Below are 18,086 nucleotides of genomic sequence, written 5' to 3'. Positions count from 1 at the left end.
AAGACATTAAAAAGAAGGGAATTCGAGATTTGAAACAAAAGTTAGCTAGCCTATAGATAATGAAATAGCTGCTACAAATGCCTGGTTAGTGTTTTCATTTTCCCCAAGATGCTAGTTAAAACTTAAAAGTTAAAACAAACACCGGTTCAGCATTGTGGCCGGTTAAGGCGGCACGAAATGAAACCGATTGATCTTTTGGAAACTGTAGAATAGAAAATGAAGCGGCGAATGGTTTCCAAAAGTCCAAAGGAAAAAGATTATTACATAACACAACACTGTAACTACTACAGTTTTAAAATCAATGGAGGAAACATAAAACTCTGAAACGTGAGTTCACTCGCAACATTAAACTCTGGAGGAATGATGAAAGCTTCAAAAGTTCCTTTCACTTTGAAACATCTTCTATCGTCTCACTCTGTTAAATCCGGACCCAACGATGGTGATGCGCCCATATCGATCTTCAATCTATCCGAAGGCAGAAACTTCCGCGCTTCCATATGCTTAAACATCCTCCTCGCATCTTTCTCAAACCCACCGGTCTTCAACCCAGTGATCACTCTCTCAAACTCGTTAGGTCCCATCTGATCTCTCTTAGCTTCCAAAACACCAAGTGCTTGCAGAGTCTTCTTCTCGTTCCTGGCGGTAGAGTACATATAGCACAAGCTCACCTGGAGCTCAAACGGTGGAGCTTCCCCTAGCTGGGAGATCTTAACCAGAAGCTGCTCAGCTTCCTCGATAAGCCCGAGAGTAGCCATCCAATCAACAAGAACCGTGTAAGTGATCACACCGATCTCAATCCCGTCTTTCTCGAGCTGCAGCAACAGCCTCAGCGCTTTATCCAACGAGTTCTCTCTCTTATACGCTCGGATCATATTGGCAATGCACTTATCATCGGGTTTGAACCCGCGCGTTCTCATCTGATCGAAGTTGATTTTGGCTTTATCCGCTTTCCCTGCTCTCCCGTACGCTTCCACGAGCAAGCCATAAGCTTCGAAACAGTTCGTGTCCTGCATCGAGTTAAAAATCCCAGCAGCTCCGTCGGCGTCTCCCGTTTGCGCAAAAGCTCGAAGCATGGCCATGTAGACTTCATCCGAACACTTCATGTCTCTTGCCTCCATGTCTCTCATCAACCTCTCGCCTAGTTTGGGCTTGCCAGCGTTCACGTAGCCCATGATCATCGATGTGTAGATCTTATTGTCTGGACGTAAACCATAGCTCTTCAAGCTCTCGAACGCCTCGGTGGCTCGCTCGAGGTTGCCTGATTTGCTGTACAGATGGATCAACGCAGTCGCGATCGAAATGTCTGGAAATATCCCATTTTGAGACATTTTCTTGAGTATCCTCTCGACATCTTCCGTGTGGTTCTCTTTGGCATGGAAGTGTATGAGCTTTGAGTAGTCCGAGATGCTTGCCCTGAACGATTTATCTTCCAGAACATGTTCTGCCACCTGTTGAAACATCAAAACCAGTACCAAATTGATTTAAAACACAAACAACCTTACACTATTGATATAAACAACAAACATGATCCTATTAAAAGAACTACATAAATCAAATCACAGGACTTACTAGCCAGAAACTAACCATGACTCTATTAACTGATACTAATCTCCAATTAGCAAATTTGATACGAGTCAAGAACCAACACTATAGGAGAGTATAGGCCAAAGGTGTAACCTTTAAGTATGCATTGGTGTTTGCTTCTCTAAGCTGATCAAGCAAAGCAATCCAGTCAACACGTTGAGGCTCCAATAACTCAACCCATTCAGCAATCAATCCCGAAGGATCATCCTTTTCCTCCAAAGACTCGAGCTTCTCCATAACCAATTTGCATTTTCCAGTAACAGGTTTGGCCTCTCTCCAATCAGCTTCCTCCTCAGCTTCGTGGATCTTATCAGCCACTTCACCCCATTTCGGATCAGACAACTCAAGCCCGTAGATCTTGTACTTGAACTTGCCCTTACGCTTAGGAAGAGAGATACTCCGAGGTTGAGCTTCATCAGAGTCAACAACAGACACGTCTTCTCCTTCCTCATCAGCCATAGTTTCGGAATCTCGAATTGAAGTGTCCAAATCACGCATCTGTTCCAAGCTCTCGTTAAACTCAGCTTCCTCCATCTTGTCCCTCGCCCATGTGAACCTAAGCTCCCTAAGCAAATCCCCACGGATCCCAATCTCTCCAGCGAACCTGCACATCTCCATCACCTCGGGAGACTGAACGTACACCTTCATCTTCTCCTTCTTCCTCTCCTTGTACATATCTTTCAGCACCGTGTTGCTAACTTCCCAGATCGTAGCCCACAGATCGTCGCTGAACTCCGACGACGGAGAAGGCGGCGGAGCTGCTGATGATGATGATCCTCCGACCTTGCTGAACCCGCCTCTCTCGATCTCCGCCACGACTTTCTCGACGATGAGCAGGAGCATGCCGTCGACCATCTTCTTGTCGGAGTCCGGGAAGGCTTCCGAGACTTTCCCGCGCATTATCCAGACGAATCGGGAGAGGAACTCGTTCGTGGTCCCGTCTTCTTCTTCTTCGTCCTCGTCGTGAATCTGGGAGGAGGCGGTGAGGCGGGACTCGCGCGTAGAGTGGAAATGGCGAGTGAGAGACGATGAAACGGGTCTAGGGATTGGTTCGTCGTAGCTTCTCAGATGACGATCGGAGCGAGAAATCGACGGTGTGGCGGCGGAGAAGTTTCTGCGGAAAGGTTGGGGTTTTGAAGACGAGAGTGAAATGCGACGGATCGCTTGTCGAGAGAGAAGGAGAGATTTCATCTTCTCCGATGGGGTTTTGAACAGAGATGAAGGTGGATTGGTAAAACCCTAAGCCCTTGCTAAATATTGAGTGGGGGGGAAGAGAAGAAGATGAGGTCAAGATCACAGAAATGGAACTCGAACTAGGGTTGTGCCTTGCCGTTCTCGTAATTTTTCGCAGAGGACCCTCAATTTTATGATATAATTCTCATTTCATCCAATACATCTACATTCTCTGTTTCGATCCAATACATCATATGCATCTTTTTGATATTTTCGGTTTTGCACAAGACAATAACATCTTCTTGTATATTAAAACACAAGTCACAACCACCTTGATTTATGTGTGATTTTTTTAAAAATAGACTCATACATATTTCTACAAAGTCATGTTACATTTAATCTCTAATCTTATCATTTAAATTTTGGACCTACCAGAAATTTTTATTTGGCTATCAATAATTGGATTTAAAGAATAGATGATCCATTGGATTATTAAATAGTATAAATTAAATAGATATAATTTAATGTTGTAATACTATACCTTCATATGTTAAATATTTAAATATTTATCGATATTATCTTTTAAAATTATAAATATTTTTTTTTAAATAACAAAAATCATTATCTAACAATGATTAATCTATACTGCCTTAAACCAATAATTTTTTTTTAAAACTATATAGTTTATTTTAAAAATTAAACAAAAACTAAATGTTTAATTATTTACTCGATAATATAAATCTATGAAGCGAAAAATTTAATTTTTAAAAAACTTTCTAAATTTGTGAAATGTTACAATATCTTTGAATATGACAATAAAACAATATTTTACTAATCTTTATATATATAGTTACGATTTAAATAATGAAATAATAATCCGAAAATATATATATAGAAGAAGATACAAATACATATGAAAGTTTAAAACAATCTATTCAATGAAAAAAATATACCGTAAACTTATTATGTTTTAAAAATTGATAGACATATATATTATAATATATACCAATTTAGAATTGAAAACAAAATATTTATATAAAAATAAATGAAAACGCGCGGTTGCGCGGATCGAGATCTAGTTTTATTAACATACGAAGGATCAACAATTTTTACGTAATTATATGACACTCTTATTAACTTGTATTTTGTTAATAAAAATAAATAATCTATACTAATAAAGTCAGTTTTTTAATCTCCATGGGGGAATAATGACATCTGTCACCTGCTGATTGGGTCATATTTTCGTATTGGGCTTTATTGCATAAACTGTGTTATGTTTTTGAATAATATAGTGTCAGACCCGTTTCATAAAATATCCCTCAGACCCGGGAAGGACTCACGTCCTCTAGGTCAAACCTTCCTCCCACGGACGCCGCTCTCTGCAGATGAAGTCGATTGATAACTCTGTGGCCGTTTCAACGTTTTCATGTTGCTCATCTTTATTGTTTCTTATCTTTATTTCCTGTCAATTCACATTGATTCCAACTCTTTCGCTTCCATGGTTACTCAGTAGAGCTTCGGTATAAATACCTCCTCATCCAGACATGGTCATTACAGCTACGACAAGAATCAGAAAATCACTTTTTTCAAGTAACTGTTATTACCATGGCGAATTCTCAAGTCCTTCTTGCCGATTTGAAAGCAGGTCGCTGTTCGAACGTTGCGGAGGTCCGGTTGTTAAGGTTTTGGGAGGCCATTAATGTTAGGAAAGGGGGAGAGCTTATGAGTGTTGATATGCTCTTTGTTGATGAAATGTAAGGATCTTAGCATAATTATTTCATTAGGATTCTGATTAGTTTTACGCCGTTTGCGATTGTTACATAAACATTGTTCTAACTTTAAAATTTCTTCCTGCTGACAGTCAACGCTAACGCAAGGATCTGTTGGGGCGAACCGTCAGCTAAGGTTCAGAGATCGTCTCAGTGAAGGCTCTCTCTACACGTTAACCGGATTTGACGTCACACGCAGCAACACCAATTTCCGTTTGTCTGATGCTCCTTTCTCGATTTGGTTCAATGAAGGAACCAAACTTGAGAAGATTCCAGCGTCTGTTAGGCCCATACCATACCTACGGAGCTTTTCAGGTTCATGCCATACAGCCAAATACTTGAGCTCGCAAACACTGGCAAGCAGCTTCCTGGTATGTAATTTTATGTTTAGTAGTTTGTATGGTTCTGTTATAGCATGTGTTAACGTAAACCCCATATATGTTGATCAGACATAATAGGTGAGTTGAATGCGATCAGAAGCACAATCACAGACCGTTTACCAGGGGCACAGCGTGTCATGCTAACTCTGCGTCTTGAAAGGTTTTTGCTGTTTTACGAACACCATTTTTAGAATGAATCTTCATAGCATCAATTGACTTTCCAGTATTCATTCTCTGCAGTGGCGAAAACGTGTGTGTGAGTATGTTTGACTCCATGGCTCTTGCGTTTCATGCCAAACTTGACAGTTATGGGAGGGAGCCCAAAGTCATAATTGTTACTAGCGTCAATCCTAAGATAGTTGGTGGTATGCCTTTTTTTTGTTACATGTTTTTAGTTGCACTCATACATATGTTCCTCGAATCCACGGCACTCTCTATTTGTTTGTGACTTAAATCTTTTTATTTATCTTTTTGTGTTTTGTCAGGCCGTCTGTTTTTGAATGGTACTTCCGGCACACATCTTTACTTTGACTCTGAGACAGCCGCCGGGAAAGATTTGTTTGACACGTACGTCTCATAATTTTACTTAGAGTTACACAACTTGATGTTGTTGCAAGTAGAGCAAGCCTTAGATTTACTGATTTGATGAGCGTCTTTGCTTTCCTTCTCTTTTCAGGTTGCCAGGTCATGGGGGAGACCCAGGATCATCTACTTCGAAGGTCGTTCATGCACAGAAGATTGAACCAATGACCATCTCCGAGCTTAACCAGTTCATTACCACCGCTGATTCACAGGTGATGTATCTTTTCCTATATCTACAAGTTGCAAATCCTAAATTAATGAAACATGTTGAGCTTATTCTTGTGATTGGTCTGCATCTTCAACACTTGACAGATAATAGAGTTTCTTTGCACCGCTAAGGTCACTGGTATCCAGCAGGATGACGGTTGGTGTTATATTGGTTGCTCCGGTTGTTCAAAGAAACTTGTCCGGGAGATATCCTCTTTCACATGTGCTTCATGCAATGAAACTAATGATGTTGCTGCGCTCAGGTTAGTAAGATTTAGCTTTTGTGTATTAACCGTATTTAAAGAAAATAACATCAAGTTGCAGTCACTAACGTTGTATGAAATAGGTACCGAGTGACGTTGTCTGTCTCAGACAACACTGACACCGCATCTTTCCTAGCTTTTGATATGGAGATGGCTAAACTAACTAACATTCAAGCATCTGAGGCTGCTCAAATTGTGGTATGACCTTCCATCAACCCCTCGCCAATACGTTCTGATATGGCTGTTGCTAAGAATACTTATAGAACAATGTTTCACGGTGTGCAGGGGATTGGTGTTGATGCTCAGGTTGACACGGAACTTCCTCGGTCCCTTGCTGATATTGTTGGAAAAACCTACACCTTCCAGCTCAAATTGAATGATTTCAATTTCTCCTCCAAGCACCAAACCTTCACTATCTCTCGCATCTTTCCGGAGCGAGTGTTTGCGCCCATGCCTGCATTTGTAGTTGCTGTGTGTTTCTAATATGTTGTTAAATATGTTATTGTTTCCAGTGTCTGCAGTAATTAATATGTTCGTTTGTTTCATCCTTTATAGGACGGAGCAGATGTTCCCGTCGATGCACCTCCTGAGGTAGTGGCTCAGCCACCAAATGCCAACGTTGGAACCACTTCCACTGTAGCAGACAATCCAACTTCATCTGATGCTTCAACTGCTAAACGTCCACCACCGGCCAAAGACCAAGATGATGTTGACAAGACTGCCCCAAAGAAGGCACATGTGGAATGAGTCCATTACTCTAGCTTGAACAACCACAGCTGCTTCAGTTTCTAATTATGCTCTACTTTTTTAATTTCTCCTTTTGGACTATCTCGCTTTGTCTTTTAAAGTGTTGTGTCATGCTTTAGTGTTTTTCTTGTGGTTGTGAACTATTTCGCTTTGGCTTTTAAATGAATGTGGTTGTTCTTTTTATTTTATAAATCTACTCCTCTTCTTATATCATTGTACTTAGCAAGACTTAAAAATATTCTTATGAGTTTGAAAATTTTGCATGGTTTTAGTGACCATAACAGATATAACTGAGAAACGGTTAGCATATATATTCCACTCACTTTGCATTTTTATACTATATTTCTACTATTTTAATTTCCCCTTTTGAACTATCTCGGTTTGTCTTTTAAACTGTTGTGTCATGATTTAGTGTTTTCCATGTGGTTGGGAACTATTTCGCTTTGATTTTTAAATGAATATTTGTCCTTTTTATTTTATAAATCTACTCCTGTTCTTATATCATTGTACTTAGCAAGAACTTAAATTTTTTCTTACCGAGTTTGAAAATTTTTCATGGTTTTTGTGACCATAACAAGCATGGACATTGAGAAACGGTTAGCATATATATTTTACTAACTTCTCATTTATACTATACTTTAATAAAAAAACATAGCTTCGTTACTCTGAAACAAACACAAAAAAAATCAAAAAGATTAGAACATGATGATCCAACGCTCCCGTGCTGTACAAGCAACTAGAAAAAAAAACAATTACCGGGAAGAGCTGTCTCAGGCAAGGAGCACAACGACAAGGACAAGCATTTTAGACTCCTCATCTTTATAAATTGGTTATGAAGATTTTTCAGACGCGACTTTTGGAATACACTTACCAAGGACAAGCATATTAGAGTCCCATGAGAAGGAAAGCTTAGCCAAACTGTGACTGCATACTAACAAAATGTCTTGCTCCTTTAATTAATAGTAACTGTAGATTGGTGTCTATACAACTCCCATTCTGTTACAAATGGAAAGTTATTTCAAAGGCTGGCCGTTACAGACGTACCCGCATATTGTTCCTCTCTTCTAAAGCTTAACCAACAACGTATCAAAAGACATGGTGAAGACTCAAGCTGAAGGTAAAGCAAAAGCTAAAAGAGGGAGACCTTTCAAAAATCTTAATATTTCTGAAGCTTCTACAGCATCATCATCATCTACAGCGAAAAAACCCATAAGAAAAGGAATGGTTAGTCCTAAACAAACTTCTTCCTACTCTGTACAACTAAGTATTATGACTAACTCAAGTCCTTTAAAATCGGATCATGCAGCACCTGATCTAGAGAAACCTTGGTTTCAAGAGCAATATCTATCACTCGCACCAGGCCTCTTAGTCGGCCAAATATCAGATGTAGCTCGCTCTAATGGTAAATCATCTGTTATGCCGTAATTCAATTTCTTTCCACATGTTCTTTGACACACGTTCCCGTACTCTTTTCTACTCACAGTGGCTAATGGAAGACTGGCAAGACACATAAGACTTGCAATCCGCCGAAGCAAACATGACAAGTTGCAACAGCAAGGCAAGCTAAAAACATACAGATACTTTGCAACGCTTCCAACTGAATGTAATAAAAATTACTAACATTTTTTTTAAAACAGCAACTCTTACTACAAGTGGAAGCCGTCAAGGTATTATAAATCTACCTGATCATGTTACACATACTTACCAGTACAATTGTGACTCAGAAAAGATTTTTGAAATGGCAGTGAGGAGAAGAAAACCAGATGTAAATAAGTGGGAGTTGGTAACATGCTATGCTTGTCAAGCTATTGTCTGGATTGGTGAGGCTGTGGTGCAGGAGACACGAAATTCCCCCAGGATGTTTAGCATATGCTGTCAGCAAGGACGTGTGAAGCTGCCACCTAGACGTCAGCCACCATCACCTTTGAAAGAGCTGTTTGATAGACCAAGTTTTATGCTACAGATTCGAGTGGCTAATGGAATGTTATCATTCACATCGATGGGTGGTCAGATTGACCACACTGTGACAGGCACTCCTGGACCCTTCGCATTTAGGCTCCATGGACAGACTCACCACAGGATTGGCTCTCTCCTTCCACCTGAAGGCAATGCTCCACAGTATCTGCAGATGTATATAGTGGACACAGAGAATGAGGTAGCAAACAGAAAGAAGGCTTTCAGCAAAGGTACATCCTCTGTGGAGATTGATGACAGTTTGATAGCTGATTTAATCAAGATGTTGGATGAGAATAACCACCTGGCCAAAACTTTCCGTCATGCAAGAGATCGTCTTTTATCCAGTGATGCAGTTGAGTTCAGTCTCACCTTGGTAAATCAAAAGCATAGAGGGAGGCAATATGACTTGCCAACTGCTGGAGAGATTGGTGGCCTTATAATTGGTGATTTCAATTCAGAATCGGCAGGTAAAGACATTGTGGTTGAGTACAAATCAGCAAAGCTCCAGAGGATAAGCGATTTACACCCTCTATTTATGAGCCTTCAGTACCCATTACTCTTTCCATATGGAGAATATGGTTATGACGAGAAAATACTCTATGATGTGTCTGTCAACTCAAATATAAAAAGAGAATACATGACAATGAGAGAATATTATGCTCACCAGATCCAAACTAGGCCATCTGAGGGTATGACTATCATCAAGTCAGGAAGGCTACTACATCAGTATATTGTTGATACCTACACTGCAACAGAGCAGGAGAGACTTCGGTTTCTCAGACTTAACCAGAAGAAACTGCGAGCTGAATTATATACAAATGTCTGCGACACCTTAGACAGTGGAGATACAGATGCTGCGCACATAGGGAAAAAAGTCATACTGCCTTCTTCATTCCCTGCAGGACCCCGCTATATGTCTGAGAAATATCAAGATGACATGGCTCTCTGTCGTTTTTATGGTAACCCCAACCTTTTCATCACATTCACAGCAAAACCAAATTGGGTTGAACTGAAAGAGCACCTGGACGCCTACGAAGGTGACTCGCCCAACAACATACCAGACCTTGAGTGCAGAGTTTTTAAACTTAAGCTTGACGAGATGATGTCAGACCTTAAGAATTGTGTTTTCCTTCCAAAAACGGCTGCAGGTATATTATAAGCTACGTTATATTCATACATGTGGTATCCTTGTCGTAATTTACTCAGTTTCTTGACTAACAATGTATTTTTATGCTATAATACAGTAGCCTACACGATTGAGTTTCAAAAACGGGGACTCCCCCACGCCCATATTCTTCTTTGGTTCGAAGGATTTAGAGGAGAGGCCACAGCAGCAGATATTGATCAGTACATATCAGCTGAGCTCCCTGACAGAGACACAGACCGAGAGGGCTTCGAGTTGGTTAAGAGACACATGATTCACGGGCTGTGTGGAAAAAGACGGCCACAATCACCCTGTATGGAGAAAGGAGAGTGCACAAAGAAGTATCCTAAAGCCTACTCAAACAACACAAAGATTGATAAGTCTGGCTTTGTTGTTTACAGAAGATGTGTTCATAGCAGCGCCTACGTTTTGAAAGGAACTGTGGAGCTAGACAATCAATACGTGGTGCCACATAACCTACCACTCCTCAAAAAATATCAAGCCCATATCAATGTTGAGTGGTGCTGCAAGACCAGTGCTGTTAAATATATTTTCAAATACATAACTATGGGGGTGGATCGAGCACTGCTACTGCTTCAGGAGAAGGGGAAGAGCAAAGAAGAAATAGAGAAAAAGAAAAAGCACCTTGAGCTTGATGAAATAGACAGATTTCAGGAGTGTCGTTATATTTCAGCATGTGAGGCTTCATGGAGATTGTTTTCTTTTCACATCCACCACAACCAGCCTTCGGTGATGAAACTGGAACTTCACCTTCCAGGGAAGCACAGGGTTCTAATTGATCCCATTAAGAGTTTAGAGCAAGTTCTCTCAAGAGAAAATATCGAGAAAACAATGCTCACTGCGTATTTTGCTGCAAACGCCAAATATGAAGAAGCCAGGGAGCTTACGTACATTCAGTTCCCATCCCGGTTTGTCTACCATAGTGACATAAAAGAATGGACACCACGGAAACATGGTACATCAATAGGCCGAGTCCCCTATGTCCACCCAGCTGCAGGCGACTTATACTACCTTCGAATCATCGTCAGCGTTGTTAAAGGGGCACTTGGTTTTGAGCACCTCGCCACTGTGGGCACTACAACATTTAAGGAGTATTGGGATGCCTGCTATGCGCTTGGTTTATTGGACAACGATAATGAATGGCATGATGCTATAGTTGAACCATCTTTCTGGGCAACAGGTCGTCAGCTAAGGAGGTTATTCATCACGATCTTGATCTACTGTGAAGTTGGAAACCCTCTTAAGCTTTGGAATCATGTGTGGAACATATTGGCTGAGGATATTTTGTATATGAAACAGAGAGAATTTCATTTTCCAGGCTTGATTCTACAGGAAGAGGAGTTGAAGCAGTACACATTAATGGAGATAGAAAGACTCCTCAAAGAGAATGATAAATCACTGGCTGATTTCCCTGGCATGCCAAAGCCAAATAACAGTGTTCTTCAGGAGATATCAAACACCGTCCTCCGGCATGAGCTCAACTATGACACCGAAAAAGAGGCTGCAGAGCATGACAAACTTTTTACCACGATGAATGAGGACCAGAAAAGCATCTACAGCTCGGTTATAGATTCTGTCAACAACAAATCTGGCCAGTTGTTCTTTGTTTATGGGGCTGGAGGAATCGGAAAGACTTTTTTATACAGAACTATTATTGCCAAACTCCGATCAGTTGGTAAAGTGGTGATACCAGTGGCATCAGCTGGAATTGCAGCACTGTTATTACCAGGAGGAAGAACAGCGCACTCCCGCTTCAAGCTTCCTCTCAAATTGAGCGAAACATCTCTCTGTGAGATTAAATATGGCTCTATGTTGGTAAATCTGATCTCCAAAACAGACTTGATCATATGGGACGAGGCTCCTATGGCTCACCGTCAGACTTTTGAAACGTTGGACCGCACACTTAGAGACCTACAAGCTATGGAGGATCCAGCAGCTGCTGATAAACCTTTTGGTGGAAAGACAGTTCTTCTTGGGGGTGATTTCAGACAGATTTTGCCTGTTATAACTCAGGGATCTAGGCAGGACACAGTCAGAGCTTCTATCAGTAAGTCGTACCTCTGGCCCTTTGCACGAGTCCACACTTTAACCATCAACATGAGACTGAGCCAAGCTGACAAAGAATTTGCAAAATGGATACTCGAAGTTGGTAATGGAACAACGCCAACTATGGCAACAGAGGGTAGATGTGAAGAGGAAAGTGATTGCGAGGTCTGATCATCCCCATCAGGCTATCTCAGATGCTGCTTATCCAGACTTCGTTAAGAATTATTTAAACCGGACCTATTTAACAGAAAGAGCTATCTTAGCACCCACAAACGCTAGTGCCAATGAGATCAACTCCTATCTTCTGTCTAAGGTTCCATCCGCAGAGAAAGAGTATTTAAGTTCAGACAGTGATGCTTTTGAGAGCACACCAGAGGAGGATTTTACAAATAATTACACTCAAGAATACTTAAACTCGCTAGAGTTTCAAGGTTTGCCACCGCATAAACTATGTCTGAAGGTTGGTGCTCCTGTGATGATGTTGCGCAATCTGGACCAGTATTATGCGCTATGCAATGGAACACAAATGGTTATTTCACGGTTGGGCCACAGAGTTCTAGAGGCTGAGCTTTTAACAAGGACTCATGTTGGAGACAGAGTTCTTATTCCAAGGATACAATTATCCCCAACGGACAGTATTCATCCTTTTACTTTTCGCAGAAGGCAATACCCAATCAGATTGTGTTATGCGATGACAATAAATAAGAGCCAAGGTCAGAGTCTGAAACAGGTTGCACTCTACCTTCGTAGACCAGTTTTTAGTCATGGCCAGCTGTATGTTGCTCTCTCACGAGTCACGACTCCAGAAGGATTGAAGATACTTGATGACAGTGAAGGCATGGCAAGGAAAGACGTTGTTACTAATATTGTCTACAGAGAGATATTCAGTAATCTCCAGACCAGTAAGTCACTTAGAACCAAACCCTGATCAATATACTTCTACCTAAACACATTATATACGAACCTAATCTTCACTCCATTCGTTACAGGAACAACATAGGATCCCGTACTGGTACGTAATACCACAGAAGTCAGGAACTGACGGTTTTCATGAGATGGTGATCCAATATTTAGACTACTCTGTTTTTCAAATTTGCAGATACTTTTTAAAGTCACAGACTCAACCGTTCTAAACACCAGATGTTTCTTACTTTTTATGCAACATGTTTGTCTTACGAACCAAATATCTTATTGTCGCAAATACCAAATACAGTCAACGTCCTTAGCATATCTACGAAGCTCTATATTAATATTACGACACCGTAATATACTAATATAGAGTTTGTTAGAGAGATTTTGCTTCAGAATTTTTAAAAAGTAAGTTTGTTAGAGTTTTATAGAGTTTTAGGACATTCAACTAAATCCAGTCTTTATATATAAAGTAAGCTTTGGATCCCTCCTGATGATGCCAACAAGGACGCCACGTCATCAATTCGCGGGCTCCTGTTCCGACACGTCAGAAACGCACCGTTTCATTAAAGCGTGATTCTATTTATACGGGCTTGGCGTTTGGGCTTCATGTTGCGTTTGGGCTTCATGTTGCGTTCGTATGCGGCCCGACGACCACAATCTTCTGCTGGAACCCTAATCAGCCTCTACGCTCTCCTTCGTGTTCTCCGCTCTCCTTCGATCGGCGCAGATGCGATCCAGCAGCTGTAACGGTTCTTCGATAATTAATGGTCTTAAATCTTCTTTAATCACCATCCCACTACGAAGCTCCCTCCTGCGCCGTACCTCTGCTATATAAAGATCTCACCGGTGCGTATCGCGTTATCTACACTTTTATACTCTCGCGACTCATTCATACTCGAATCTTACCCCTCATCTTTCTCAATGGCTATGGCAAAGGTTTTCTTTTCCGATCTCAAGTCTGGGCGGTGCTCATCTGTTGTGGAGGCGAGACTGCTTCGATTCTGGGAGGCTAGGAATGTTAAGCGTGGTGGAGAGCTAATGTGGATGGATCTGCTCATGGTTGATGTCAACGTGAGTTACTCATTCTGATTAAATCTGAATGCGTTTGTCTAATATTTTTTAGAAATGTTGATTTTCCCATATGTTCTTTGTTCTAGAAATATTAGAGTCTTACTGATCTGATCTAATATTATATATGAGCCGTAACGTGATTATGCGTTTGTCTAATATTTTTTAGAAATGTTGATTTTCCCATATGTTCTTTGTTCTAGAAATATACGAGTCTTACTGATCTGATCTAATATTATATATGAGCCATAACGTGATTATTATTATTGATTTGATTTGGCATTGATCTTGCTGTTTATTATTTAGGTTTTGGTTCCTGTTATTTATAGTACTGATGATCCGTTTGGGTTTATACCGTTATAACACTGACATATTCTTTACTGCATTTCAGTCGACTATGATGCAAGTCACGATCAGTGCTGGCCGTCTCCCACAGTTCCGGGAAATGCTCCATGCCGGGACAATGTTTTCCGTGTCCGGTTTTGAAGTCTCCAGATGCGCGCAGAATTTTTGGTTCACTGATTCGTCTTTGATGATCCGGTTCAACGAGTCCACCTCATTCCAAAAGTTGACCGAACCTGTCTCCCTCTTGCCAGAGGAAGCATTCCGGTTCCATAACCAATCGGAGCTGATTGGTCTTGCCAATACAAATACTCAGCTACCAGGTATGTTGATCACAACTGAAACGTCCTTATATGTTGTTGATGCTCTGAGTATATAGAGTTATGATCAGTCTGACTTTATAAGAAAATAATACCGGCTTCGAACTTGATGTAGACATCATAGGTGAGATATTGAGTGTGAAGAGCACGGTTTGCGATCCTCCGGAGGAGAAGAATCGTGTTATTGTGACTCTGAAGCTGGATAGGTAACTGTCATTGTGTCTTTGCTATATATGTTGTCCATATATTAATTCCGAACGTATTATATGGATTTTTTTGATGACAATTAATTTTCTGATATGTGCAGTGATGAGACTGTCACTTTAAGCTTCTTTGACTCTCAGGCTGTTGCTTTCCATAAACAGCTTGAGGCTATGAGGTTTGATCCAAAGGTCATGGTCGTCACTAGCATAAATCCCAAGATTGTCAGAGGTATTGAATTGTGTGGTCTCATTTAAAGTCATAGCACTTTAGTCTTGACAAATTTATTAATCTACGTAGGTCGTCTGTTTCTTAACGCTACGTCGGGAACACACGTGTATTTTGATAAGAAGACTAGAGCAGGGGATGCTCGATTTTACAAGTATGTTTGTCGTTTATTAACCGTGTGTTTGTGCATTCGGTTGTTCTTTGCCTTATCATTATATGCTGCATAGGTTGATCGCCAGAGATACCGGTTTGCCGTCGGCCGCTCCGCTGCTAAGGTCGTATGCGAAGGTGAAGACTATGACAATTGCTGACCTCAGCAGTTTCATCGTTACTGCTGAATCTCAGGTATACTAGCTCTTGGGTTTGTTTTGTACTTTTGATTTGTAATGTTAGTGTTTGCTTTGCACGTGAGTCTTACTTATATGATGCAGGAGATTGATTTTCTGTGCACCGGGAAGGTTGTCCGTGTTGACACGTATAAGGGGTGGTGTTATGTTGCTTGCTCCAAATGCAGTAAGAAATTACAGCGGACTGAGTCTGCATTCACGTGTGGAGTATGCAATAATTCACATGCTGTTGGGGCCCTTCTGTAAGTAGCGCAATCTTTATATATGAGGATTTATACATCTGATGGGAACCTGACATCGCCTTTATTATCTTCATATAGCTATCGTGTGGAGATGGCAATATCTGATGATACTGCAGAAGGAACATTCGTATGGTTCGATGGTGTATTAACGAAGCTGCATAGTATCCAAGCAAGTGAAGCTGCACAGATGCTGGTATTAATCATAACTTTTTACATTCGTGATGTCAAACGTTGAAAGCATTCTTACTTACCATCTTATTTCCTGTCAAAAGGCTGAAGACGGTGTGAACCCTGAGGACACTAGGTTACCTCCGTTCATTGCAGACATGGAAGGAAAAACGTACACTTTCCAAGTGAGGGTCACTGCGTTCAACTTCACCGAGCATCACAAGACATTCACCATAACACGTATTGCTGAGGATCATGGTCGTCTGCCAGTAGATGGCGTGGGGAACAATGTAAGTTACATGTGTATCGTGTTGTTAAACTAGCTGCTTGCTGATTGCATATACGTGTTTGTATTATAAAATCAATGTACAGGGAGATGATGATGACGATGATGATAATGCTGACAACCCGAACATCAAGCCATCACCTGCTGCTGATGACCAAGGTGGAACCAGTAAGGCGCGTAAGAAGACTGACGCAGTATCGTCAAAGATGGTGAAGAAGGCACGTGCTGGTTGAGATTTATCAACGATCAATAATGTTCAGACTATCGTTCACATAATGCTTAGGCATCTTTATTTGGTTTCGCATATTTGGATGTTTCTATGTTGGATAATCCCCATTATATGGGCGCTTTAATTTTAACTTTATTGCATTCCGGTTAATTCTTGATTATGAGGTGTTATCATTCCGGTAAGTCTATTATGTTACATTATATGTGTTTAAAAATAAAAATAGGATTTTTTGTCGTTAGTTACGTATCTATATAGTAAGCTTTTACATTATATATGTGTTTAAAAATATAAATAGAGTTTTCTGACGTTAGTTACGTATCTATAGAGTAAGCTTTTACATTATACGTGTTTAAAAGTAAAATTATAATTTTCTGACGTTGGTTACGTATCAAATTTGAAGTTTGGTTAGTCTGGTATAAAATTAATATTGTCGTGTTCAACATTCCGGTTTAGATTATGGTTTCTTTTATACTGGCCAAGTATCTTTACGGTGTTCTTCTCATGGCCACGGGTATGATCAACAAGGGGAAGAAGATACTTTCAAAGCTGACTGATGCTATTGGTCTTGACTCCGTTGAGACGAGCTGGGAGAACGTCCAGGCATCCTTGAGTCATCTTACCGTGGAAATGAAAGACGTGTACATGGACTCCGTCATAAGCATGGAACCAGAACTCAATTGCCATCCACCAGAGGTCAACACAGTCTGCTTCAAATGTTACCACGCCTACATCATGACAGAGTTTTTTGAGATGGACTTAGGGCTCAACCCAGCGGTTGTAGCTGCTTGAGGAGTTTATCAGTACACGATGAAGGCGGTTGGACCATATTCATGTTTTCATGTTCTTTTTAAATTTTCCATTTAAGCTATTATATGGAATTTTCTATCAGTTTTTTTTTATATTTCCTGTTATGTTGAGTTTATGCTCAATAATTTCAGATTTATGTTTTATTTAATGAAAACTCAAAAAAAAAACAATGTTAATTATCCAATAAAGAAAACAACGACACTCAACTTACTCTGGTAAATTGAATATTTCCATAAAAAAATAAATTTAGAAAAAAATTAAAATAAAAAAACCTACATAATTAATATATTAATCTATAGATATCCAGATCCAAACCGGGTAACTCGAACTGATAATTGCAGCTGCATGTATATAACTTCGGTTGCGTCAGACCCACGTAAATACGTATTGTCATTCCCTACACACTACAAATTAGCATGCAATGCAATTGCGACTACAACTCTAATCAAACACAAACGCACTCATCTACATCTTCCCACGTCATTCCATGGATCCAAGTGAATTCAGCATGAAGATATTATCAAGCATTTCCAATCTTTATTTTATCACCATATTCGTTTCGGAAAATTCCAGCTCCATTGTGTCCAAAAAGGCCCAAACTGATCCAATTAAACGGTAGGCCCACCTGGCCCACAAACAATTGATCAAGATGAGTTTCCAGATTATAGCGAGCGTATAACATATGCATAATATGATAAATAGTGGCACAACTAAACATCATAAATATTTTAAAATGATTTTCCACAAAAAAATATACAGTATATATTGTTTCCCAGGTTGAGTATCAGATATTCTATTTGTTCCGGTGTGAGGTAACGTAATTTGTGGTAAATTTGTTTTTAATAAATTAATAGCTGCAACCGCATTTAGTCACGCAGCCAAATATGGAAAATAATTGACTACACATATTTCTGAACTAATTATTTGGTAACGGTCGATGAGATGCATATCGATGATCAATAGTGTTCAGAACCATTTTAGCCAAAACCCGATTACCCTAAGACCTGTGTGAAACTATCAAAGTAATGGTGAATAAAACACGTAAAAGAGATTTAGATCCTGGT

General features: G+C 40.2%; 4 protein-coding genes across 4 annotated transcripts; 3 read left to right on the top strand and 1 right to left on the bottom strand.

Moving 5' to 3' along the window:
• Positions 1–187: 187 nt before the first annotated feature.
• LOC106401174 (protein NUCLEAR FUSION DEFECTIVE 5, mitochondrial) lies at positions 188–2,969 on the bottom strand. Its single transcript, XM_013841635.3, has 2 exons — positions 1,678–2,969; positions 188–1,448 (listed from the first exon to the last, which is right to left on the bottom strand). Exons 1-2 carry the CDS (start codon positions 2,773–2,775, stop codon positions 411–413), a joined length of 2,136 nt encoding a protein of 711 aa, XP_013697089.2. The 5' UTR covers positions 2,776–2,969; the 3' UTR covers positions 188–410.
• A 1,633-nt stretch (positions 2,970–4,602) lies between these two features.
• Positions 4,603–6,888, top strand: LOC106425561 (probable replication factor A 73 kDa subunit). Its single transcript, XM_048756698.1, has 9 exons — positions 4,603–4,897; positions 4,976–5,066; positions 5,147–5,271; positions 5,392–5,473; positions 5,583–5,700; positions 5,801–5,958; positions 6,042–6,156; positions 6,244–6,429; positions 6,514–6,888. Exons 1-9 carry the CDS (start codon positions 4,846–4,848, stop codon positions 6,703–6,705), a joined length of 1,119 nt encoding a protein of 372 aa, XP_048612655.1. The 5' UTR covers positions 4,603–4,845; the 3' UTR covers positions 6,706–6,888.
• A 912-nt stretch (positions 6,889–7,800) lies between these two features.
• Positions 7,801–12,800, top strand: LOC125587074. The gene is made up of 5 exons (XM_048757204.1): positions 7,801–8,107; positions 8,189–8,308; positions 8,451–9,809; positions 9,906–12,026; positions 12,121–12,800. Exons 1-5 carry the CDS (start codon positions 7,801–7,803, stop codon positions 12,798–12,800), a joined length of 4,587 nt encoding a protein of 1,528 aa, XP_048613161.1.
• A 911-nt stretch (positions 12,801–13,711) lies between these two features.
• Positions 13,712–16,219, top strand: LOC106400122. The gene is made up of 10 exons (XM_022702089.1): positions 13,712–13,855; positions 14,244–14,517; positions 14,630–14,720; positions 14,822–14,946; positions 15,016–15,097; positions 15,171–15,288; positions 15,375–15,532; positions 15,611–15,725; positions 15,805–15,990; positions 16,073–16,219. The coding sequence occupies exons 1-10, from the start codon at positions 13,712–13,714 to the stop codon at positions 16,217–16,219; spliced, it is 1,440 nt and encodes a 479-aa protein (XP_022557810.1).
• Positions 16,220–18,086: the final 1,867 nt, after the last annotated feature.

This window comes from Brassica napus, chromosome C5 (genome assembly GCF_020379485.1).
Source record: "Brassica napus cultivar Da-Ae chromosome C5, Da-Ae, whole genome shotgun sequence".
Taxonomy (NCBI): Eukaryota; Viridiplantae; Streptophyta; class Magnoliopsida; order Brassicales; family Brassicaceae; genus Brassica; species Brassica napus.
Note: the sequence above shows the minus strand (reverse complement) of the source record. Positions and strands in the feature narration are given on the sequence as shown.